Source organism: Parambassis ranga, chromosome 12, assembly GCF_900634625.1.
Source record: "Parambassis ranga chromosome 12, fParRan2.1, whole genome shotgun sequence".
In the NCBI taxonomy this organism is placed as follows: Eukaryota; Metazoa; Chordata; class Actinopteri; family Ambassidae; genus Parambassis; species Parambassis ranga.
The window spans coordinates 7691158-7718632 of NC_041032.1; the positions used below are offsets into that span (position 1 = coordinate 7691158).

The following is a 27475-nucleotide window of genomic DNA, read 5'->3' on the forward strand; positions in this document are numbered from 1 at the left end:
ACAGTTTTAACAGGTTCCTCATGGTACTGAAAGGGGTCCATTGCAGCCATCATCCAGGTGTGTTTGTCACAAAAGATCCTCATAGTCCAAGAGTTTGGAGTGTTGGCGGGTCTTCCAAAGGCGGTAGAGACGAAAGTCAAAGTACATCTCAATCATTTCTTTGCCTTAAAGAGTGAATGAGACAAAAAAGATTGAATTATGCCAACAATAATAGAAAATATGAATGAATTCTGAATGGCTTTAAATTCTGCTGTTGTGTTGAATTTCATCTATAGTCGGCTTTGCTCTTTTAGAGACTTTGATTAAATACGGTTGTATTTGTGCTTTATGCAATGATTGTTGTGCACAGTAAAGTTTCCAGGGTGGAAAAGGAGTAAGTAGTTTCTTCTCTGATAAGCTTTGGATTGATTAAGCATAGCCTAGTTATATTTGGTTCCTTAAATATTGCCCAGTATCCTATAAATCACTTTAACCAACCGATTTTTATAGAGTTCACTGCACATCCTGACCTCTTTAGAAACCCAGTTTCCTGGTAAACATTTTGAGTTATGTTACTGCCAATATTTATTTTTGGACTTTATAACCTATGTCGACCATACAGTCATATGTCAATGTTTATTGGCAAAGTAAGACAAGGCTTAAAATGCATACATTCTCCCTGAGGTGGAGCCAAGGTTAAATTAGCCATGTTGCCAAATACAAAATATGCTTTTCTTTGCCATTGCCATTTCCATTAATGCCAAGCCACCTCCATTTAATTGTTTATTCAAAAGTTTATTTATTTATTTATTTTGTTTGCCTAATGTCTTTGCTGGTATAAGAAGCTTCTCAGAGTTTGTAAAAAAATAACCTTGATAACCACATATTGGACATGGCCTCATTTAATAAAAATGCTATACAAAGCAGAGGTGTGTGTGTTTGAGAGAAGTGGGCCAAAGTGGGCAGGAGAGGTCTGATGAAAGATTCTATCTCTGTTGTTTGGAGCTTGACTCATATAAGAGTCACAATATCTCAGTCTCTGCTGCTTTGATTTTTCCTTTTTGTTCGATACACCTTGTTTCTATGTACAAATACAGAAGAAAGGCAATTTTGGAAGGCACAGGCTTAATTAATGGATTGTCTGTTGTTTTTCTGTAGTGTAAAGTAATCAGGGTTGCACAGGGATTTAAATGGACAGAAGGGAGGATGTTTAGTTACACTAAATGAGATACACAACATGTCTGAAAGGCTAAGGCTAAGGTCTAGATCTGGGTGTAACAGAGAAGAGTCCCAGTTTTTCCTGGAATTGAGAGCAAGCTTTTATAAAACAGCCTATTGTGCTGAAGAGAGAGCACTGTATGTTCCTACTCCCACCTGCGGCTATGAAGGATAAGTGGGAGTCTCGATTAAGTGCTAAGTAGCATAACTACTTTGTCTCCTGTAGGAGTGGGTATTTTGCACAACCTGCAGTCTAAAATCCTAACCAATCAGTTGCACTGAAAACCAAAAATACACCAAAACATTTAAACATCATCCAAAGCAGGTTTTAAATGTGAAGAAAAAAGGAAGTGATGAGATTTTTATTTAAGAGTGAACAGCTGTTTCAGTAATCCCTCCTGCAGTTGTCAGTGCTGGACAGATGGCACGAGTCTGCATCATTTCACATGCGCTGGTTATAGCATGTGATTATGTATGTATGTGTGAGTCACAATGCGTGTTAGCCCCTGCTTGCGATCTGTGTATTTTTGAATGCGTTTGTTGTTACCCACCCTGCGCAGACAGCTCCAGCGGTGACTCGAACTCCACAGAATAAGGCCTCATCAGATTCTTCAGTTTCTGGAACAGCTGTTGGGCCGAGATAAGAGAGCAAAGACCAATTAATCCTACTTCACTTGGATACGCTCGCAGCAGGGGAGCCTGCATCATCAGACACAACACAGACACACGAAAAAAACATGCAGGAGGCCGGCAACAACTTCAGCTTGTTACTGTCAGAGAGACAAATGCACATTTCTCCTGTGCAGGTAACAAGAAAGACCAAAAAATTCATTCTTGAAAAAGACCCTTGTGTCTCTTATTAGGATTTACATGTTCAGGGGATGTAAAAACAGGGACCTGATTTGTTTTTTAAGAACAAACACAGGCACAAGCAATCCAACCTAAATGTAATTAATTAATTTCTCAACCTTATATAATAGAAAATGCAGTGACTTTTGGTTTTTAGACAGAGGAGCAAATGGGTTAAATGGAGATGGTAAAGAAAGAGCAACAACTATTGTGTTTGCAGACCTTTGACAAAGATAAAAGAAAATGATGTTGGATGCGGAGGAGCCAACATTTGAGAATACACAACCCGTGTGGCTGAAAGAGCTGGAGGTAGCTAACAAATCTAAAAAATAACATGCTGCTTGTTGGTTAGCCTCCTGTCTGTGCTGGCTGGCTTTGCTGCCAAGACGTTTTTCTGCTGACGGAATCAAAACACAGGAGCGAATTAGGGATGCACCGATCCACATTTTTTCACTTTCGATCCGATTCCGATACCTGAATTTGGATATCTGCCGATACCGATAGTATTCCGATACCATAGCTCTATTTGCTTTTATATCACTATGATTATTATCATTATTGTTGATTTTACGAGGCTGTAATAAACTTCTCTCCAAAAAGCAACTTGAGGTAAGTATGAGGTTAGAAAACGGCAGAAATCCCATCCTGAAAACAAATATGCAACTTTAAGGGTTTAAATGGATATTTATTTAAATTCTATGTGTATCTGAATCAACCCAATGCACTGTGAGACTTATCAGTGACATTGGGCAGACATCTGAAGTCCAAATATCTGTGGTAAAGCTCAGGGCTGGAACTCCTTTTAGCTTATCGGCTAACTTGGTTGACACTCTGTTGTACAGTTCAGGTAGCGCCGTCTCTGACAAATATCTCCTGGACGGTAAACTATACCTGGGCTGCAAGTGTTCAATCAGGCTGCGAAACCCCTCGTTTTCCACCACTGATAAGGGTTGGTCATCAAGTACGATGAAGTTGAGCAACTTCTCTGTAATCCCTTTGGCTTTTACGTTGTCTGCTGGAAGTTTATTTTGCCTTTTGAATGATTCCAGAAGTGATTCTTGGCGGCTCTTCTCTTCTTTCTGCCCCCTGGTTAAAAAGTCCTCGTGCTCTCTCGAGTGGTGCTTTTTCAGGTGTTTAATTATATTTGTAGTGTTGAACGTCGCAACGGAGGTTCCACCTCTCGGAACGATGGCTTTGCAAACATTGCACGTTGCTGTCTTACTTTGTGGCGTTTCGACCGTAAAATATTTCCACACAGCGGACATGTTGTATGGCGCTCAATGCTTAAACTGCTACTTGCAAACTGCAGAGGATTTCCTTAAAGGAGGCGTGTCATCTCTGTCAGTGTCTCATTGGAGCACAGACACGTCACCTAGCCCGGGATCACGTGTGAGTCATTAACTCTGGATCGGAAATTTCTCCAGGTTGGATCGGAAATTTCCGATCCGTTAATTAAGCTGGTATCGGAACCCGATACCGATACTGGATCGGATCGGCCCCATCCCTAGAGCGAATCTGAAAACTGGGTCATGCTGCCTCTGACCTGCTCACCTATTACTCTTTGTTTTTACTTCTCCATCCCACAGAGCTTTTTCAAAACAACCATTACATTTTCCCCAGCTCCTCTAAAACAACAGAGAGATGATGACTGCACAGTTCATCACATATCAAAGACAAAATTACGATTACAAAATCAGAAAATCCCTTTCATCCTTGCTGCTGTTGTAATATTTATGTGTTTACCTTTCAGACATGGAGGAGGTGGGTTTAATTTTATCACAGTGAATCTGCTTTCTACATGTACTGTTACAGACATATTCGTACACATGTCCCTTTTTCAAATATAACTCTTCGATCATAGAACTACACTAAACTCTTGGATAAAAACAGAAACCAGCCTAGTCTCTTTGGTTGGATTCACGCACACAGGAAACAAATGGATGTGTGTGTGTGTGTGTCTGACAGGGAAGAGATATCACTGATGTGCAGTGTGTTCTGCAGACTGTCCATCAACCCTGGAGAGATCCACTTTTATATAACAAAGCATTTTTTGGCAGACATGACTGGAACAGACAGCTGGGTCAGACAAACACCTCTGGCTATAGAGTGTGTGTGTGTCTGCCTGATCTGAATTTGTGTGTTCAGATATTGTCCATGTGGCTGTGTGTCTTAATTAAGTTAATGGTAGGGAGAGGTGCAGCATCATTCAGCATGTAGTACGTAGTTTGCTTTGTCTGTGTTGTGTGTTAGTGTCACAATACCTTCTCTCCATTGGGGTTGCCCAGCACATAGCATCCCATTATGTGGATCAGATTTGGTTCTGGGTTGACTTTACTCATGAAGCGACTCAATCTCCTCCAGAATCTGAACAAACACAATGAAAGACTTAAGTTTTGCCCTCCTATGATATAAATTACACAAAGGAACTTTTTTGTTTTACATTGAGCTATCACAACAGGTAGAAAAGATGAAACTATGTAACATTCATTAAATCAGAAGCAGAATATTGTGTTTGGTTATCTTAAGTTAACATGGCCTCACTTTGAGAGAGATGCAACTGTCTGAATAGCAAATTTAATTAAGTGGGAGAGCATTCACAGAAAGAGCGTTAATGTCCTGTAAATAGAGGAAATGGCTTTTAATTTGCCTTATGAGCTGCGGTCCTTTGAGTGCATGATTAAAGGTTTAACCTCACTGCTTTAGAGTGATAGACCCTACAGGTTATTTGTCACATGAGGAAGATTTGCTTTAATTGAGTCCCTATTTTATTTGTTGGAAAAAATGGCTCAAAGAAATGTAGATAAAGTTCTCCTCTTATTACCTCTACTTCTTCTAAAGGTCATGTTTATGGATAACTGTATTAATGTCCATGCTCCTGGTTGTTCTAGTGTGTGTATAGCATAAATAAATGTGCTAAACATGGATCTGACAGCAGCTTACTGGCTCATGTCCTCCTCCTTCTCCACCTTAGCAAAGGTTGCCACTTTATTCTTCAGTAGATACAGATGACCCGGTCCTCCCTATAAGACACAATATAATGAATCAGTGCATACACATGTTTATTACCTCTTACATTCCTTTTAATTCATGCAGCAGTGCTGCCTTTATATGGGGTATTCTGTATGCACAAGGGTTAAGCAGCAATGCATACAATTCTACAAGGAATATTGTCTCCCTGTTCCTCACCTGACAAAAGATGAGCATCCTCCAGAACTTGCTTCCTCTCCTGTAAGCCGTGAGCTTCTTCTCTATTTCCTCTGTACCGGAGGAAAAGGGTAGGATTGATGTGAATAGCAGGGACATAGAGGGAGGGAGGAAAATGAAGAGACAAGTAACAAAGGAAATCTCTGGAGGGCGAGTTCAAGTACAGGTGTAATAATAGATGGCTGAGACACTAACAGAAGATGTAATTTAAATTGAACTCGACAGTGTGTACTTGAGGCAGCAGGAAGTGTCACAGTAAAATAAAACAGATCAATGACAAACAGGCAAATTAAGTCTGACATCTTTGTGTGTAAATATGTTCGCTTTCAGCTGCTCTTTGCGAGCTACGTCCCATGCAGAGTTCATTGTTGTGTCGCCACACACTCCTGGGACCATTTACAGTAAATGCTTTTGTTGTGAGCATAATTTTCACAGAAAGCTGAAACAGTCATTTATTTAATGTGAAAAATTGAACTAGTTCCAAATATTCCAGCATAACAGAGCTGAGATTTGATTGCAGGTAGGGTTTATCCTTGAGCTATTTTTCTGACCTTTAATTCCCACACCACCATATGAGTCAGAGTTCAGACTCAGCTCCTCAGGCAAACTGCTGAGCCTCACGACTGATGGTGACTGCTTTTCTTTTCAGATGAAGTTTTTAAACCATTTTACTGAAATGATATCTCTATTTTCCTTATTTTGTGTGTTTAGCTCATATTTTCTATCTGAGATTTCTTTTATTCATAGCCTTACAGTTACAAGAAATACTCACCCAAAATATCATCAAATGTTGCATGTTCATGGTCCTAAAGGAAGCAGACACATTTTAGCCAGTTAGTTTTGACGACTGTAGAATTAACTTAGAAATTTGTGACCCTCTTGTATTGTGTCTGATTGTGTTTGACTCACATAGAGGATGGGGATGATGGAGGGGTCGTCCCTGCGGATTATGGTGGGAACGTACTCTGCTTTGGGGACCTTAGAGGAGATCAGCTGAATGTGAAGGAGAGGAAAGACTTGTTAGGCTAGATGTGTTTTCTGTAAACAAATATATGCTCATGAATATGCAGATATCGGATATTACTTACCGCTTTCTGGTTTGTTTAAATTGTATTGACCTATTAAATCTAAGGCAGTTTCCTCCTATTTATTAAAAAAATATATATCTATGAATCAATGTCTTACCATAATTTTGGGAGGTACAAAGTCATCTCCCTCGCATGCCAGCCTCTCCATTTCTCTTTCCTCCTCCCAGTCTATAGTGTCATCAAGGCCTCCTTCATCAAGGGTGCCACAGGAGGCCTGCAGGTCTCCACCTATATAAGAGAATGTAAAGACAGCATTGAGGAAAAAGATCTGAGATAATGGGGTGTATTCTGAGGTGCTGGAAGTTGGGTGGGAGGCGAGAAGGGTGACACAGAAAGAGAGGAAAATCTCGGAGTGAGCGAAGAAAGGATGGGCGGATGTGTCCAGGAAGCGCAGAGAGGCGACTGCGGGGGAGAGAGGGAAATGGATGGAGCTGTTAATGATGGCGGTGACATATGAAAATAACAGATGGAATGGGAGAAAGCAGAGACAGCTGGCAGAAAACAGAAAAAGAATGACGGATAGCGAGCATGGCAGAAGGATTTCAGGTGTCAACTAACAAGAAGTGCTATAAAAACATAACTGCTTCTCTCAGTTACATTTTAAATTAATGTTGGAGGGATTGTTTTGATTATAAGTCACAGCTTGGATTTACATGTATTTTATATTTGTTAAAGCAGAATGATGTCATGCACATATTCTTGTTCTTTAACTGGCGGGATTGATGGGTTTGGCTGGTAGTTGTGTTGACCACCTGAGATTTTTGCTTGGAGCTCCTTTGATGTCTGACTAGACGTTGCGAACTTCTTCAGATATGTGATTGCTTTAATCCACCTTTAAAAGTATATTTAACCCTTTCCATTCTGAACATCTGTGTCCAGGCTTATCTTTCGCACTTCTTTGTGGCACATTCTTGGAGGTCTTACTTCGATTTGATTCCATTTAACAGAGTTTCCACTGTTTTTCATATCTCCCTCTTGCCTGGTGATGGTCCTAGGAAGACTTCTTATATAGTCACAGTTGTTCTTTGTTTTGCATTACTGACTAAATATGTGGATTTTTTTGAAAGACCAAACATATTTGAGGCTTAAGGGTTTAATTACAGTGTGAGCTGAAACAGGGAGATAATGCCAGTATTTCTGGTTGCCTTCTGTGCCATCTTGATTATAATTCTCTCTCCAGTTTGATGAGTTCAGTGGGGCTGTATGTAAGTATGGAACTATAGATTATAATGTCAATAATGAACGCTCAGGAGAGACTTTCACTGCATATGATGTTTCACTAAAACTTTCCACATATGAAATGACATAGTTGAGTTGATTGTCACAATAAGAATTTTGTCTATTTGATATCACATCTCTATTTGTATTTCTGGCTTCTTAAAATCCAGTAATGACCTGGGCTGTGTACAAAGGAACCATTACTCTTTGCAGTGATGGTGAGGGGGGTGGAGGTTTATGTGGAAAGAGGAGATGAAGAAGAAGATGGCGAGAGGAAATGACAAGCGAGATTGACATTTAATGTCACCAGAGAACCTCAATACCTTTCCCAGAGGAAAGAGGAAAAATGAGGTGTCAACCACACCATTAGACTGTCATCAACAATTCATTTATCTTTCATCATACTGAAACACTGATGGAGGTGGAGGGGGGGGGTCAACAAAAAAAACACAAACTCGGACATCAACGAAGACAAACAGCATGCAGACAGTGTGTGTTGATTCAAAGCCTGACACACACACACACATCCTCGCAGTAACATTATTACCAGCTGACACCCTTGGACTCAGACATACACACCGGTTTGGAAGACATACTCACAGAAAGAGCATCACAAAGTTGGAGAAAAACCCACGGTCATAAGGAGACAGATGGACAGGGTCAAAGTCAACAGCAGAGACAGTCAGTTTGTACGTGTGATGTTGTTGTGCCATTTTTTTTTTCTGTGTGTCAACTGGCCTTGATCTGCCAAGACCAGGAACTGAGCTTTAAAACTGTGATGACAAAATGTCACCCTATTGCAAGAGGAGAGAGATCTACAGCACAGACTGTACGAAACACTGTTGCATCACAAGTATGTGTTTGTCAAGATTATAATTCAAAGTGTTGAGTATCAGACTTTTTCTTTAATCACGGACAAACACTGCTGCTAAGTGGCTTTGGACTTCTTGTGAGCCACCTGTGAGTGAGTGAGCACGGTGCCAACCTGAGCTGTAATCAATCTGTCAGTCAAAATGTGAGCAGTATTAATGAATGCAGAATTTATGATTAACATCTGTAAAAAGATTTTTTGTATGTGACAGGCAGAGTGATTATTTAATTGTCAGTTCACTGTAGTGTGATGTGCAGAAGATGAGGTCCAGATTGAGAGGGGTATTGGTTTGGGACCTCATACTTGTCCGATGAGTTGACAAAAGCAACTCTGTGGCAGGTAAGTCTTGCTGTATGAGGTTTTTTTTTTATCTGTGGTGACATTCCATTGGTGTTTATCATTGTTTAGTAGTATATATATTGAACTCTAATGATGTGTTTCAGAAGTTGTAAGAGAAGTGTCTTTGATTTGGACATTTTTGCGTGTGTTTACTGTATCAATATAATGAATTCAAATGATGAGTAATGAAATTTCTTTATTTTATTCCTGTCATTTGTGAATATTTTCAGTCACAAGCTGTGGACCTAAGTCAACCCTGTGACATGGCAACCACAGTGTTACCATTACCGCTGTATTGTTTGTTATTGGGCACATTAAGTGCAGGTTTTCATCATGTAAAACACTAATTATTACTACCCTTGAAGAGACCAGTATTAAGTAAGCCATGACCATATTTTTGTCTACCCTCTGCAGGAACTGTCAGCGTCTGTGGCTGTGTGTGTGTAGCTGTGTGTGTCTGTACATGCACACAAGTCTTTGTTAACTCACTGTCTTTGGGTTCATGTGGAGAGTCAGTCTTGACAGGGGTGGGGTCACTCCAGGAGCGGCTGAAACTCTTCGATCTATGTTCAGCGAATGCTAGTGCAGGCGGGGAGAGATAGTCACACACACTCGTACACACACACACACAGGCTGCGGAGCCTGCAATCTGGCTGTTTCCTCTATGCACTAACCTCTTAATACACACCAGTGAAAAGGCGGATACATGTGCACAAATATAGAGTACATACAACGCCATTACTCCTCTGCACAAACGCACAAGCTGCCTACATGTACGAACCACCACAAAAGCGCACACATGCACAGTACACAATCACCCTGCTGCTTGTTTTATTTGTCGTATCAGCATAGATTAAACAAGACTTCTTGTTTTACAGATTTTTCAGCAGTTCTATGATACAATCTGCTCTTCTTTGAACAGTAATCACTGTGTTCTTAGAATATTTTTAGACTACTTGAAAGTTCTTGACACGGTTAATCAACACTGTCCCTCAAGGCGCCATAATTTTTTGGCCTCTGATGCTGGAAGAGTTAGTGGGGACAGTATGCGCCTATTTCCTATGATGTGTCCAACAATGTGCAACGGGTCTCAGTTCTCTCAGTTCTCTAGTGAATCCATAGTGAAGACTTCCAGTAACACATGTAGCAATTGTTACATTTACAGTCAGAGATGCCTTTTAACTTTTCTTCTATGCAAAAGTCGATGTCTTTTTGGCCTAAATATTCTCTGGACCTGACTCTCAGTTGTATATTTCCACACACACACCATCATTTCTGTGCTTTATTTTTTTAATGCCTTTTTTTTCCTCTGAACTGTACACATAAAATCATTCGAAGCGATATCACAGAAAACCACCTACTGTACATCTTACACGCTCATGCGTGCACAGACTCGTATCACCAGCTTATCAAACACACACACTAGTGAATATATCATCTTCACGGAAAGACCAAAGGGGTGCTTAAAAATCCCATGAAAGCACACACACACATGCAAAAACACATCAAATAACAAAAGATGTAAATAAATAAATAAAAAAAAAACACTGATGATGGCAGGATGAACAACATTGCAGTCAATTTGAGCAAACATATCAACCACACACATGTGACTCACTCTGTGCTTTAATCCTTCTGCTGCCCACCATCCGAAGATGCTTCCGGAAGTTCCTGTGGGTAGTGAAATCAAAGCGGAGGAGGGGTAACCGAGGACAGAGGAAGGACCAAAATGTAAAGAAGAGAAAAGAGAGAATGGGGTGGGTGGGAAATAAAGCAGGCAGGACAAAAGGAGCAGAGTTTAGTGTCAAGCTGCTGTTTCTAAAGATGCTAAAAAAGAGATAATAAGGTAAATATGTGCATTTCCTTGTCACTGTGAGTAGAAAATAGTGGTCACAGAGGTGCTGTGGGTGTTATGTACCACACTGCAACAATACCCTTTTTCATCCTTTGTATAGTTATGAGACACAAGAGAGTCATTCAAAAACAGCCAAAAAGGAAACCCTGTTTTTGTACTTGAATGAAAGTATAGAGACTCTTGATGTAGTGGGGAGGACTAAATCACAATATTGGTAGTTTGGGGATTTGGGTCATTTATAAATGAGACTATGTCATAACTCAGAGTCTTAATAGTGCAAAGATGGTTTCGTTAGACTGTTATTCATGCCTCCATTTACTTCCATCTGGACTACTGCAACTCGCTGTACTCATGCTTATCACAACCGAGTATACAAAAATTACAACTGATCCAGAATGGAGCAGCTAGACTCCTCACAAGTCAATAGCAGAGAACACACACCCCTGATTTTCGTCTCGCTTTTGATTAAATTTAAGGTTTTATTGATGCAGACTACCTTTCTGCCTTTTAAAGCCCTTTTAACAATATTATAATGTGTGTGCTTTTGCTGGCTTTTAGGTATAATTGTTACCTGGTTAAATTGACTCTTTGTAACCTTGTTTTGATAAGTGCTATACAAATAAAGTTCATTGTTATTTCTCTCAGGCTTCTGCTGTGATTGTGTGGAGAGATTAATCATGGTAGCACTGGCTCAAAATATTCTGATATTACTCCTAAGTGCAGATTCAGATGAGTTATTCTTGCATAGTGAATTAGTTTTCTTTCCCCCCACTGACTGTGTTTAACACAATTTCCAAAGATGGTGAAAAAGCAATAATTGGAGCAGTTATTAGAGGTCCTGCGGTGTGATAACTCAGCAAAAATACTGTACTATTTTCATTATGAATAAGGTTTTGTGACATAGTATGTGTGTTTAGACTTATCCCAGTAAATAGGGACCATTCATTGCTGCTGTTGCTTGTCTGTCTGATGGGAGAGGAGGTTTCGGCCTGCCTGATCGCACACAGTATTCATAATTCTGCCAACTGAGCTATTGAACATGATATTGTTGTTTCTCTTTGTTTTCATTTTGCAGGGTTTTGATAATTGTATAAGCCACTTAAAAGTTGACATAAGATTTTACATCTCCTAGCAACAGTAAACGCTCTAAACTATGCATTTGTCATCTATAAGTAATTAAACATACATTTCCACTTGAACTCCATTGAGTGTCTTTAATAAGAACAAAGCATCTGGGTCGGTGTAGTTTTTCCCTGTGACTTGCTGCCTGATCCTGACATAATGTTCTATGCAAGAGCCCCAGATAAACATCCTTTTATCTTCCTGAACCTCTCCCATGTCGCCTCTACGCATAGTACCAGTACACCATGCTACAGTGAACACTCATTATTAATGGTCTCTGCATGTGGTTGCGTGTCAGCAGAACAACAATTGACTTGCAACATCAAACTATTGAATTTCACCTCAGCTAATTACATCATGCAAAAATCATAAAAAAAGAAGCAAATATAGTACACAAACATCACCAGCTTTGTACTTGGATAAAGAGATCTTTAACACATGGTAGTGCAGTGACTCAGACTTTTCACGCTGAATGTCATGTGCTTTAACCTGCAGCCCACAGAGCAGCGGTATGGAGACAGTTAATGAGATTTACTCAGAGGAAATTTGAGAAAAACCACATCCACCTCCAACTAATGACAATCTGACAGGTCAGCCCACTCTCTTCCTCAGCTCTGTTTCTAACTATGTGTGTTTTCTTCTTCTTTTTTTTGCCTTATCTACATATAGAGACAGTTATGTTTTATCATATGCACATTTCTTGTATTCTTGTTTCGTTCTGCAAACGCCCTTATAATGTGTGACAATTTGAAATGTCTAGACCTTTAATTGAATAAGCAGAAGCTTGAGATCTCACCTGTAGTGTGCACAATAACAGAGATGACTGTCACAGACATAACATTGTGATGTCATCTTAATGAATAGCGAGAACAAAAAAACTACTTCAAAAGGTTTTGAAACCCACTATGACACTGTTGTATTTACATCAGTATAAAAACAGCAGCAGTCTTATACAAAAAAAGACCATCCTCTGCCTGCACACTGCAAAAATAGTCTTCTCTGCACCACACTGTTATAAATTTAATGCAGACACATTCTAAAATTCTGTTTATATGTCAGAAACATTTTTTAAATCCACAAGCTTACTTTCTTAGCATTCATACCATGCAGATTGAACAGGCACGTTAAACATTGCTCTCAATCTCTGACCAGTGGCTTTTGAACATTTCTGCAAAGAAGCTTCACATGTGGTTACATAGAGGGACAAGAGTAAAGTCTTGTTTTTTTAGCTAAATATATTTTAAAATGTATCTATAATAGAGTTAAAGTAACTGGATTTTAGTGAAATCTACACGTGTCACTTTTAAGTGTTAAATCACTCATTTTGATGCAATAACACATGCACTGTTAATGACGTTGACACTGCAGATGGATGACACTGAGATGTCATAGGAATTGAGATGTACTGCCTAGTGGCACATCCACCATCTGCCCCTTTGTGACAGAGCATCTGGGCCTGAGAGGGACACCTTCTGAACTGAAGTCATTACTCTTCCAAGTGTTACAGAATCTAACTCTGTCCTGCCAGAGGATTTTAAAATGTGATTTACCCCTCAAAACCCCAACCAAATCATTTTTAAGGGGAAATATGCTAATGTTTGGAATGCTTTACAGCAGTTTGTATACTATGGGTTTAAATTCTTACATTTTTCACATTAATCCTCGGAGGATTGCACCTGCCTTATCAAGTAATAGCAATATATTTATACATTATACAGTATGTCCCTGTTTTGATCTTTTCAGTTTTATCATGCAATAAATGTCTGATTCACTGTGGCTGGCAGCACAATGCTGGCCTAGAAATTGACGCACTGTAAGCAGATCCTTTTTGGTCCTTTTGAAAGCTGCCGACATCCTCACACCTTCGAGTGCCACGTTCTGACTCCTTGGCTTAGTCAGATTTGCTGCGGTTGTAAATAAACAATAACGCAGCTATAGCTAGAGACGAGCGCCAGTGGCTCTCAGGCAAAGCGAGGCCTGGCATGGGGACGCTCCGTACCTCTGGATGACTTCTGCCGAATCCTGCTCCCTTTCTCTCCTTTTTCTCTGCACAAATCCCCGGAAAGCCCTGCTAGGATGTGGCACAGTATTAAAGGGATGAGAGAAGGAGAATGCTGGCATAGCGAGGGGGTAGGATAGTACAGAGAGGCTGATGCCACAGCTTTTAGCTGCAGGGTTTATTTGGCTGTGAATGGGACGCTGTTGTAGGTAGGCAGCAGATAGCTTTGACCAGAAACTCAAAGCAGCTCAGATCTTATTTTCTTTTCACACGAGCAATGCATGTGATGCAATTCATCATCTGATAGCTTTTGTGAGTTTTCAGTTATTCCAATTTAAATTTTCAAAGAAAGATGGATTGTTTGGGGGGAATTTTTGACTTTTTCATACTTTTCCAGAATCTGTCACACTTGTGTGTTCATTGTGTGTATCTTATGTTGAGTTTAGAGCTCATTTTTTGGGCTCAAGAAGCAACTCGCCAGAGCTGTATGTTTAATGCTTCTTATTCTTATTCATTTGATAACGGATATATTTTTGCTATAATCCACCAGCAAACAGTCTGCAGTACAGACAGCAGAGTTGCTATGAAAGCCTTTATTTACATCAGCCACTGTGAAACTTGTTCTGACGAGCCGAAAGTGATAGCACAAGGCTCATGCAGGATTTTTATGTGTCATAGTGTGAAAAGCATCACCTTCAATGTGTGATTGTGTCTTCAACAATTGTTGTTAACCAAGAAAGATGCAACTGAAGGATTATGTGAGGCTGATTAACATTTGTCTAAATCTGAGACAGAGCTTAGAGAGAAGTTTGTGCGTTCAAGGATTCTTCATTGTAGGGACTTAGATTCTGGTTAAGTAGAGTAAATGAGCTAGTAAAATCACCCCAAAACGATGTGTGAACAGACTTATTTAATTTTAGTGTCAACAAATCCCATAAAAGACCAAAACCAACAATGTGCCAGTCCATTTCTACTAACTGTCTGAAGTGCAGTAATAAGCCTGAGGCCATAGAGTTTCTCTATTTCAAAAGCATAAGCAATGCACAAAGACACTCTAGTGCACGCTTATGTCTCATGTCTGCGGGATTGATTGAAGGCACTGACTGTAAATAAAAATGAAGGAACCTTTGCAGTCCCAGGTTGTCTCCATCGTGCCTAATCTAAAAGTGGAAGCATGAGCCTAGGCTACAGCTACCCTGTGAGGGCATCCACCCCCCACTAAAAGCATTCTAATGTGGAGGGCTATAGAGAATGCATGGCTCAATATTAATATAAGATGTTTTTCAGCAGCATCTTTCTATTGTAATCATTAGTGAATTGTTGGTTTTGGTCTTTTGATTGATGAAAAATGCAGAATATCCCATATTATTTTTAGGATAAACCCCAAACTTTTACTCTGAGCTGGTAAGTCGAGATCAGTTTGGTCCACGGCAGCTCAGGTTAGTCAGGCAAATGTGTTGGAGCAGGGGTTTGCAGAATGGAAACGTGAAAGTTATATAGTATTAGTGTTACCAATGTTTGCTGCTCTTCAATTATACACGCAAGTTGGTGATCTGCACACTTTTTTACTGAAACATTTTGTGGAACCTATTGAACACATGGTTAAAAATGATGGATTGTTGACTTTGCGTTAAACTACAAACAAACAGATGACACAAGGGGTCACCATTTAGCACAATTAATACTCAAACCTCTCCTAAGCCAATAGTATTTACAGCCAGCACAGTTAGCAGTAATAATTAGGACAGCTGTGGAGTAACATGACTGCCACAAAAGCCCTAAATGGCACCGCTCCATCTATTCCTGTGTCCTACATGAGGGCGTTATTGTGCCAAACTGACAGAACTGCTGGCCGGATGTGAGCTGGCAGGGTTTAGGTCAGCCAAAACAGAAAACAGACATTTTCTGGACAGGAGGGTGGCAGACATACTCTGCTGCAGTGGATTCCACTGGACTTTATCCCTACTGTTGCAAATCCTGTAACTCAATTTTTCTCCTTTTAACCTGATTTAAAAGACACCATTTGTTTCAACAGGACAGAGGAAAATATGAATTGATTCATTCATTCAAAATACTGTAAGCACTTGCATTCTGTCTGATTATGCAGTGGCTTGTAAAGATTTGTTTTCTGTACTTCAACATATGCAATGCAGTAATGAAGGTTAAATGGTGGACATCAAAGTTAAGGAACAGCTGTTAAAGAGAAGAGCTAAGCAAGCTAAGGAGGAAAAAAAGCAGGCAGGGAAGAATACTCACGATATCCTGTTTGAGTGTCCCAAGATTAATTAGCATGCAAGGAAAAAAAAGAGAAAGGGGGAAAACTCAGTTTAGACACCAGTGAGCATTAAGTCCAAAACACACAGAGAGAGAGAGAAAGAACCAGAAGAAGCATAATGAGACAGAGACAAAGAAAATGAATAAAAAGTCAACTTGTATCACCACTGAATGTGGGATGAAAGGTGAAAGCACAGAAGATGTGCTATTTAAAGAGATACAATGATGGACAGTGATGGACAGGAACAGATTGCTGGAGATTGGCTTGTTGATGTGAAGTGGAGATATCTTTTACAGCTGCAGGTGATCTTTGAGACAGTAATTTGTGTGGCTATCACACTCACACAGATACTCACAAGTGTTTATATACCAAAGCTTAAAAGAAACCCAGTTCCTTTATGGGTTTTATGAATTGAAACTCAAACAATTCATGCACATGAATTATTAATCTGACAAATAAAAGAACTGACAAAATATTCACTATGACTGATTGTCCTCCTCGAGCTGTTTTTTAAGGGTCGGTGCACCGATGTTATTGCTAGCTGAAATAAAAATCAATGTCCACCTGGAAGGTGGGTTATCAATCTAAAATCCAATAGCATGCTTAGTAAAATGGTTGGCGGCAATGTTAAGTGTGCAGTTAATGGTGTAAAACATGCAAACACACCAGTGTAGTCTTATCTACTGTGACCCTTCAGACAGTATAGACAACGTGAATGTAATTATGTATAAAGTGTACACGCATGCTTAACGGTTGGACACTCACGCCTGCATGGTTGTTGTGGCTGTTTGAAAGCTGAACATGTTTTCCTTGGGAAACCAGTTGGTGTCATCTGCAATTAAAAGGGGAAAAATGAGTATTCCAAGGTTAAGTGGACAAAGAACAATCTATATATAAAGCGGTAACAGCACCAGCACTTCACAGTCCACCACTCCACAAATGGAGAGAGGGAGACACAAAGGAAGAGACAGCAGAGGAAAGAAACGGGGAGACGAAGAGTCAGAAATACAGACCACCACGTCACATCCAACATCAAACCCAAACATCAGACCCGAGAGGAAATAGATTTGAATAATCTCTATTTAAAGACATATTGGGATGTTAGCTAATTTAAATATATATTAACTTATTAACTCTATGAAGAAAAAAACTAAAAGATTTGAGTCAGATTTTTCTTTTTTTCCTCACATTCCACACTAATATAACTGAAAGTAAGTTTAACATGTTTAGTAGTTTTTTGTACTGGATGCTTACTAGACATTGAGATTTGTAAAGTAACAAGTTTTCCTTCTATACAACTATGATTAAAGCTGTATTGGCTCCCCTTTCTGGGAGAAAGAATAAAAACGCAAACACTAATATGTCAGTGAACCTACTTGTGATGGGTTACAGAACATGGTACTCTGGGTCAGGGCGCTGAGGCTGTCTCTGCTAACCTAGTTTGGAGCTACAGTAAGAGAAAATGTGTTGCCAGACCTAAAGGTTTTTGAATTGAAATCTAATAAATAATGTTACCTAACCTGCTACAATGGGTTGTTGGAGAGCACTGAGAGGGCAGACACGGATGTCGCCTTACTGCTCTATGACAGGTTACATCTGTGTAACTATTACATCAAATACTATTTCATCTCTGGTCTCATACCAATCCCAGCCACAGGGCTTTCTTGCCACCCCCTTTCCCATGCTTGCTTGAATTTCAGTGCCTCTCCTTTCCTCTGTGTCGTCCGCCCTCTCACCTCTCTCCAGCCCAGTCACCCGGTCCACACTCCACATCCGCTCTAGGCGTCGGTGCTGCTTGCCTGCCTCTCGGGATGTGCTCTCCAGGTCCAGGGATCCCTGGCTGCGAGAGGGGGCGCCGCTGCATGAGTCGCAGGTCAGCCCGCTGCACTCTGCCTCGGTTTTTCCACTCTCGCCCCAGCTACGAATGTTGTGGGCGCTGACGGATGTCTGCAGCGGGGGTTGAGACAGGTGATGGTGGTGGTGGTGCGATGCATGATGGGAGTGGGACCCGGCAACAGTTAGCTGCTGCTGTTGTTGCTGCTGCTGCTGCTGGTTGCTACTGCCGCTTCCGCTTGAACCGCTGCTCCCTCCACTGCTGGAAGGTACATTCATGCCCGAGACGGTGTGGTGGTGGTGGTTCCCGTGGTGATGATGGTTGCTGTGATGGTGGCTGCCACCACTGCTGCTTATTCCTCGACTGCTGCTGCTGCGGTGGTACTGGGTTGGAGATGATGATGCAGAGGAAGGGGAAGTGGAGGGCTGGATCGAGCCACCTCTTGATCCTACCCCACCACTCCCCGATTTTTCCTTCAGGACGTCCAGTTCTAGGCTCTCTTTGCTGCCCCGGCCGCTGCTCATCAGCATACCGTGCTGGGTGGTGATGGTATACACGCGTGCTGGCTGCAGGGTGCACTCTACACACTTCTGCTGGTCTTCCTCTGCTGAGAAACTGCGTTCCAGGGAAAGCCGAGGTGGCTTGGTAGAAATAGTGATGGAAGGGGGAGGTGGTTGGAGTAAGCCCAGTGGTTGTTTAGCTAGAGTCAGCTCCGGTTTATCCTCACAGCCCTTGTTGTTGGGGCAGGGATGTAGGTTGTTGTTGTTGGGACCAATTGTGTTACTTGGCGACTCTGGGTCAGGACCCACCACGGTTTCACACAGAAGATGAGCTAAAATGTTGGAAATTTAAATAAGGATAAATATGAGAGATAGAACCAAATAGACAAAGGAGAGAAGAAGAGCTAAGGATGACACTGAGGATTATATCATCTTTCTTCTGTTATCAGTTGTAGTGACACTAATGAACAAAGCCTGGCACCTAAATTGAGGATGAGGTGTGTTAGGTGAAAGAGGGAGCAGAACCACAGAGGAATACACAGCAGGAGAAACAGACAAATGGCAGGATGGCAGAGATGCTGACCTGATCCGTTTCGGTTTTCAGGGTGTGTGTGGGACAGGTACTCTCCAAATGCTCGGGCTGCTCTGTGGGGACACACATACACATGACACACATAAGGACATTAATTCACGGGTGGAAAGGATGGATGAGTGAGAAAGGAGAGACAATGGAAAGGGAGTGAAGGGCAAGGGAACTGTAAATTATAATCCTAATTGCCTTCTTTGTAGGCTTATGCCACCCATAGATTAAGATGAAGCTGTTTTATCTCCTCACTTCAGGCAGCCTCAGACTGAGAGAGAGAGAGACAGCAGGAGGAGATAGAGTGAGGGATTGTTTTAGGTAGACTTAATTTTTCAGTTTGACCTCAGTTGAGTTGGTGAATGTAGCCAGCTGACTGTAAGTGTGTTTGCGTTCTTGTTTCACACAGAAAACGCATGTCTGATTCAATGCATCAAGACAAATAGTTAACCTTGACAGCAACAGGAGAGGAATGCTTAGAGATGTGCTGAAAATAGATGCTCCACAATTGCACTACGGCATCTGGTGCTAAACTCATTTTTCTTTTTTACTCACACAAAAAAAATACTACAGACACCCATTCATCCACATATAGCTGCAACTCAATATCACAGAGGGCTTCACCTTTTAATATAATGGCCCAGGGTCTCAGTGGGAAATGACACTGACCTCCCAATGTTCCTCTGGTGTGTGTGTGTGTGTGTGTGTGTGTGTGTGTGAGACAGCAGTCATAAAAGAACAAAAAGGATAAAAAAAAAGACTCACAATGCTGCAGATGTTCATACAGTGTCAATCTGGGTACTAACTGCAGGGGAAATGTACTGCAGAAATACCTATTAGGAATAATGATTTGTGATGGTAATTATGAAGAGAGAGAGGAGAAAACAGTCACTTAAAGACTTTATGCTGCTAATTCATTTATTGTGTGAGTTATTTAACCAGCTTGACCTCACCAAGAAAAACTTTAAGTTTAAATTCTTAGGGAAATAAAAAAGACTGGTGTCCAGTATTGTGGTTTTGTGTATAAGTGCATGTCAAGTCTTTTGGTTGAAGTGTGACTTGTTATCATGGTAGCCAAGAAAAATGTGATGCAGAATTATGTTCAGAATAAGAAGAACTTATCACTGTATGTTGATGTGTTATAGAACACACTGCTGAAGCTATCTAACTAGTTAGCATGTGGACCATACCACTGCATACTCCCACTTAGTATCATAGAATGGGATACTGAGTCAGCACAGTCTCTCTGTCCAACAACAGAGGACGAAAAAGCACAGTAAGCTTTTTCTTTTTTAACAATTTTTAATTCTAACCTCATGTCAATCGTGTCGATGGACAGGATTTCAATAACTGAAATGGTCGATTGAAACTAAAGTTCTTGCCAGAGACAGCAGGATTAACAGAACAGGTTTAAATCTAATACTGAGCTTTTACACACTACAGGCTAACTCAGAGGTTATGGGTAGCTTTTCAACTAATGTGATCATGTGAAAAACTACCGCATGTGTTTGGAGTGGCAGTTGTACTATTGAGGGCTAACATGGCCTGAATGCTCTGCTAATTATGTTTTCAGAATGTCAGGGGTGACTGCTGACTGCTGAAGAACCCCTAGTGTACAGGGGAATCTGTGGGTGTACACCTCCCCCCGGCAACTCTGTCAATTATTAAAGCCCGTCCTACACACACACAAAGCAGGAGAGACATATTTCAAACACTTATCTGATGCACCCTCTTTGCTGTCTAACGCATTTTCTTTTTTAAACTCAGCCCTGTATTTCTAACCCCCTGCCTCCTCCTACATTTCTTGTAAAGCAAGGTTCCTTTAGAGACATCTTTGGTAAACAAAACTGTTGGAACAGCCTGGTCAAAAATGACCTCCTGTTAGGAGTCAATCATGGTGAGATATGGATTTTAAGAAGAAGTATTAGTCCTTTCTAATGCACCAAAACGCTTTGTTTACACGCAAGACCTTCGTGAAAGCCCTGTTGTGATGGGTCACATTTTACCCAAGGATAAGCTATAAACTGAACCCTCGATTAAGCAGGGTGTCTCATTGTTACACTGAAAAACATTTAATTACAGGACCTCCTTGGGTAAAAGTGCATTAAATTACAGTTTGTTGGAACTTTTAAATCCATCTAATATTTATGTTCTGTTGCAGTACAAATGTTGCTGCCTGCAGAGTCGGTTTGCCTCCTGCATTGTTTACTCTCAGTGGTGAAGACCATAGCCAAAGTAAATCAGACTGCCTGAGAGTTTTGGGGGTGCTATTGGGGACTGAGAGGCTCTGCACGTGCTGCAACACCATCCAGCTCCCTTCACTACATTTCCAAAAATAGCTCTCCATGCCGCTGCAATTCTAGACTGTGCTGCACCTTCCTCTCTAAAATTCTTTTCTTCCTCCTCCTCCTCTGTTTGAGTACATGTGTGTGTGTGCACAGGAGTGAGATTTAGGAGCAACAAAGAAGAGGGAGGGAAAATATATTTTTGTCTGTTTGTGTGTCCGCATGGGGTGATGTAACAAGCAACAATCCCCATTAAGGACAGGGGTGATGAATGTAGTCTACACTCTAATCAGCAGGTGTCCCTCAGAAGCTCTGAGACATTTTCATTTTGGCTTCCCCATTTTATTATTCAACAGGCTGGGCTCTCTGATTAGAATCAGCAAACAATGGTGCAAGAGGCTTGTATCATCCATTATACATGAGAGGAAACTGAGTTGGAAATGGATAGAGCAAAACCCCTCTCAGTCTGTCCATTACTTAAAACCTCTCTTTGTCTCATATTACTGTATGGTTCTATATGTTATGTGAGTGCAGCACACATCAGGGACACAGGTGTGTAAGGAGGGAGGCGGAGATGGTACTTCGTGAAAAATGAAAGAAAAGGACAGGCAGATATAAAATTCATCCTGCATGCTCTCAGACATGTGAGAAGGATTTTGGGGGAAAGTAACAAGTAAGGGAGGGGTGTTTCTGAGGAGGAAAGACAGCGGAGAGGAGGAGGAGTGTACAGAAGGAAAAAATAGGGCAAATTAAAATGGAAGGTGGAGTAAACTTGAGGGAAAAAGGCAGACAGTAAGAGCAGTCAGGAGTCAGGACAATGAGGAAGTAAAAAGTTTAGCTGGTTTAAATTGCAGGTTCATAGAGCGAGGTTTAGTTTTATTTCAAACTTTTCTACATTTTTATACCTTTTCGTGTATTTTATTCTATTCCTGATGAGGTTGTTGCTATGACACTGCATTTTCCTATGAAATATCAATATCAAGCACCATCTATCTATCCTAGCAATCCTCCATGGCGATACATACCATACAGCCATTCAGTAATTATTAGGGCTCACTCACTCAAAGTTGTTAAAATTACATGAACCTTCCTGCTTAGTGTCCGGTGTGTGAGTAAGAGCAGGTTGTCTTTGTCTGGGTCTACAGTTAAGCAGATTGTGTAGCATATGTAGCATCTCATCAGCTGAATGAGTCAGACAAAATTACACACTCCACTTTTAGAACACATTTTACAACAAACTCCACTAACCACTTTACACACACACACACACGAGAGCCCTTAATAACAGGAAGATGCACCTCAACTCTTCTAGAAAGAACAATGCATAACAAGATACCTGACAGGAACATCACTAAACTGTAAACATGCCCTTTTCCTTTTGTTCTCTTCTCGTTTGTGCTTACTAATGGACTTTTTTTCTCAGATTGTCCTGTTTTTGTGTTGTTTGTGTGTGTGTGTGTGTGTATGGGGGGGGTTGCTTTTACAGCTACATTTTTGACGGCCTATCGATCAAACCTCCTTTTTTTGTTTCCCCTGGTTGGGTTTCCTCTGTCACTTTTAAATTGTCCACCCACATTTGGATATGCGCTAAGCAAGTAATTCATACTAAAAAACAACAGGGGACCCTGCCAAGGGCCTGGAGATGAATTAAAGTAAATGTAATGTGTGGATTGTTTGCACAAATTATTTCAGTTGGATGTGGAAAATGAAATGCTCCTTTTGAATAAGAAAAGAAGATAAAATGGATCGTTTTAGAAAAGAGAATGTTTGTAATCCCTTATTTGACTATTTTATATGGTTTTCTTATATTACTGTTTCTTATATTACTGTTTTTGATTATTTATCCACTTGTTTTCTGAATTATTTAACAGAACGTGTTCTTGAGAATGGTAACAATAGCAATCGGTAGTAATTTTAGTCAAGTCATTTCCACAATGGAGAAAATAGACAATAATTTGCACATTTATCTCCAAATGGTAAACAAGTTCCAGTTATCCCCTATTTGTACGTACTAGGTTTGGTGTATAGTGCAATAAGATGCCTTTACAATTTTGGTGTGTAGTGTAATGAACTTATAGTGTCTACAATGACAACAAAAATCCATGATCTGACATTTGTGGTTCTCAACATTTTTATGATGTTGTTGTTGAGAGATTAATGCAGGTAGAACCTCAGGCTAGATCTAACTATGGACAAAGCATTGGAGAAGCTATCTGGAACCTCGCTAATCTGAAAACTTGCAACCACTTGACATGGTCTATAACACAAAGACATACTGTGTCCATGTGGATTCTCAGACCATTTGACCCAGTGTCCATACTGTGTCTCTATAGGTGAAGTGTCTCATGGCTGAAAACTGTCTCCGGGCAGTGCTCCCACTTGTCTGAGAGTCAGCAGAGCTCATCTCTCTCTCCACTGTAAACAACTGTCTGCCAACAAAAGAGATTCCTCACTCTTAATGCTACTTAATCGAATCCTCCTCTCAGATGCACTAATTGAATTGGGTTCCCTACAACACACACAGACACACATGCAGTGGAGCACACACACAAACACACACACAATTGGAGTAATGCACAGCTGGGGTGATGAGAAGTACTTGAGAGGCTTGTTGTGCGTGCTGAGGGCCAAAGGGACTCAGGAATGTTAATTGCAGTCTTGAAAGTGCGGTGCATTATGGGACATGAGGGAACCCAACATCGGATCCAGGAGCTGATTAAAATCAACTACTCTGACCACATACAGTGCTTAATGATGCAACTGATCAGGCCATGAGATATTTAACATTCAATATGTTGATGAAAAAAATGAAACCACTGCTGTCTAGTCATAGAGTCTCATATGACCAAATGCTTCTTATCAGTTGGAAAAAAAAATCATGAGCATCTACAATTCTGTGACAGCTGATGAACAACTGACAGTTTTAACAAATTAATGTTAAATAAACGATCCTGACGCTCTGCAAGTTCCAGTCTCTGTTCAGACTTCAATCAATGAAATCTGCCTCATTCAGCATATTAAAGGCAAAGAACAACACTGTTTGACTGAACAAAGGATGGATGAAAGAGATGGAGAGGGAGGTGGATGTGATTGATAGAAATTTGTTTTATGCAGTGTATGAATTTCAACTAAATCTAACTATATGAATAAAAAGAAACAATTAGCCGATTCTCAGAATTTCAGGAGAAAGACGATCTCTCTTCTCTCTCTGTTGAGTAAATCTGAATTAATATTCAAAATAAAATCTGTTGCATAACAGAGCCCATGCAGAGCCCTTCATTTGAGTGACTGCAGGCCGACAACAAAGTCGCACCTGACTGTCCTGAATAAACTAAGACACAATATTTCATTTGCATCCGTCCTTTCATCTTTCATGCCATTTCTCACAGCTCTGAACGCTCTTGTCCACTGCCCTTCAGCCGAACCGCAGCACAGCCATCCTCTTAGGCTGATCGACAGATCAAAGCGTTTGCTTTCTCACTCAATGTCGCAGAATTCTGGTGTGTGAATTAGAGGTAATCTCCCCCACCACCACCCCACCACCACACTGAGTCGCTAGCTTCTTCTTATGAGCTGCTGGAGGGGAGAGTGTGACCTGTTTCATAACCAGCAATAAACATGCGTAAGATGACATAGGCACAGTTGAGCACTGAGAACAGAAAGAAAGTGTCTTTCATGTTTTTGTATTGCTATATTTTTGCACATTCACACTTCTGCAGCATCATTATACCTTGTGACAAAAATCAATCAATAAGGTCAAAATGACCTTAAGTAGGGTTTTTTAATTCGGCATTCGTCACATCATGCTGCTGGTAGGGTTGCAGGTGGCTTTATAGCTTAATGGTGAAGACATACTTCGAGTTCCTGGTTCGGTTTCTGTCTACATTATCAGTTGTGCATCCTCCATCTGCTTTCTGCCCCATGGCCTGTGTCTTGCGCCACCATGTCTGTGAAATAAAATGTATGAATGTGCAGTCTTCAGTGAAGAAAACAACAGGTAGTTTTTGTCTCCTAAAAGTGTGCCGGTAGTTTTTGCCTTCTCTCTGGCCTTCAAACAGTCAGGTTGTTTCATAGGTTTGTAAAATGTGGGTGAATTTGATGATGTACATAAGTGGTTTGGGTATAAAACAAATAATGAGGTTTCTGTATGGAAGTGTGCAAAAACACACAGGAGAGAGGAAGTTACAATGGAAGAGGATATTTATTGACATATTTACTGTCTCTTGTGCTCCTTCGTGTGGAAATGAGATGTAATGTATGTGTGTGACAGCTGTGTGTGCGCCTATAGCCTTGTTGCACATATAATTCTTCGTGGATACGGCCATATGGTCAACAAATACTGCAGTTGCTCAGAGGTGCATGTGAACCTGTGTGACCTGCGATAATCCAGACTTTGTTTAACACTAAACATAAATTTTCCTCATCTCTTGCAGCAAAGCAGCAATAAATAAACCGTTTAAAGCCTCATCAAAAATTAGCTGTCTCATATCAGTAGAAGGAAGTCTCACTGAGCTGCTAATACCAAATGTTTTACCCAAGGGTACAATTGGGCATTTCAGTATTTAAAATCTTGTGTGAAGACATGGCAGACTATTCTACATCAGCACTAAATTTTACAAAACAGATCAGAAAAAAACTAATTTAGTATAAACATTGCTGTGTGAAACCTCTATCTGCAGAGAGGGCTCCAGCAGTCTGTCCTTCAGACAGCATGCAGGTAGAAATGAGTTATGTCGATGAAGAAATGGAGAGTATGCATATGTTTATGTATGTTTGTGAGGTGGAGAGAGAGAAGCTTTTGCATGCATCCACATTTCTGGGGTCATGGGCAGGTGAAAGGCTGATAAATTTTGTATATGTTTTAGCTGCATTTTCCCATCCAAGGTTTACTTTGCCATTAACTCCAAAAAATTAAACTCTGAAGTGTGAGTGTGTGTGAAGAAGAAGGGGGCCGTGTAAAAAATGGAGAAAGATGGATGAAGAGTAGAAATAACTACATGCATGTGAAACCTGATGTGTCAGGTGTGTAATAGTAGGTAGCACTGATAAACTCTCTCTCACACACACACACACACAGCCTTACAGTCGGCTTCCTGCCCAGGAGGACACCCTCTTGCCATTGAGCATGGACATCATATTGTCATCTTTTCAAGGTGGCACACTGCACTGAAAGATATAGCGTATAGCTGAGAGAATGACGTAATAGCACATAAGCCCACATCTGTGGATGTGGGGAATCTGTACAATTCAAGGTCATTCATTGACTGAATTACAATCACGCACACAGAGCCCGGGCCTGCCGCGCACGGGATGAATTAGTATTCCGATGCCACACCGGATTGTAGCTGTAGCTACTGTCTGCGCCTGATGTGTGGACATGTGAACGCAGTCACACACGTGCTTTTCGGCAGCTCATCCTCGCTGTGCGCACAGCAGCTGGATGCGGCTCTAGTTAATAAATATAACATCTTTTAATAGTGAGTCGTTAACAGCTTGAAGCAGACTGGACCTGCGCCAAACAGTCCTGCTGAATACATTCAACAGACTCTTCCCCGGTACTGCTGACCCACTGACTGATCACCGGGATTGGTGATCAGCGCGAACGACACAATCGATTGTGGTGATTGATTAATTGACAGCCGGTTGAAGCGCCCGCCGGGGTGTATGTTTGGAGGCAGCCGCCTCAGCGCCGCTGGGTTCACTGCGGCCACAGACAGAAAGCTGTTTCTGTTTGGATTGCAGTTAGTGCATTAGGGTTTACTGTGAGTCACGGCAGCCCCGCTTTGCCTCTGAATGACTTTGGTTATACAATGATGCTTCATTCACAACATCAGTGAAGCAGCGACGCGCGTCACTTCATCCAAACCGATTGGAGCACAGTCACAGGGAATATTATGAAGGTGAGGCGCCCTGTAGTTGCAAATACACCATTTTCTGATTACATGTGCAGTTTTAGAGAATAAAGGGACATTGTCAGGACAGCTCAGTCTTACAAACACGGACTGCACGGGACAGTCAGCAGCGCAAAGACTCTCTCTGCGCATTACTGTCTCCGGGATAGCGCAGTGGTAATTCACCAAAACACTGTCACACCTGCTAACTTTGCTTGGCTCACACCAAACACACCAAATACATGGCAGGACTCCCCCACCGTGCTCCAAAAGCAGAGATCACCCAGTGTCACTCACCTAACTTTTGCCGCCACAGAAGATATCGCATCGTTTCTTAAATTCTTCCTTTTGGACACGGCAGTTCCCAT

The 27475-nt window shown here is 41.0% G+C and overlaps 1 protein-coding gene across 1 annotated transcript; it reads right to left on the bottom strand.

Moving 5' to 3' along the window:
* Positions 1-27475, bottom strand: LOC114443821 (NMDA receptor synaptonuclear signaling and neuronal migration factor). Its single transcript, XM_075353420.1, is given in 15 exon segments — positions 1-164; positions 1749-1824; positions 4308-4410; positions 4987-5066; positions 5233-5303; positions 6023-6056; positions 6160-6243; positions 6436-6566; positions 9256-9345; positions 10385-10437; positions 13743-13811; positions 16777-16849; positions 17754-18683; positions 18935-18996; positions 27405-27475. Coding segments are annotated over 15 exon segments (2025 nt in total). The 3' UTR covers positions 1-66.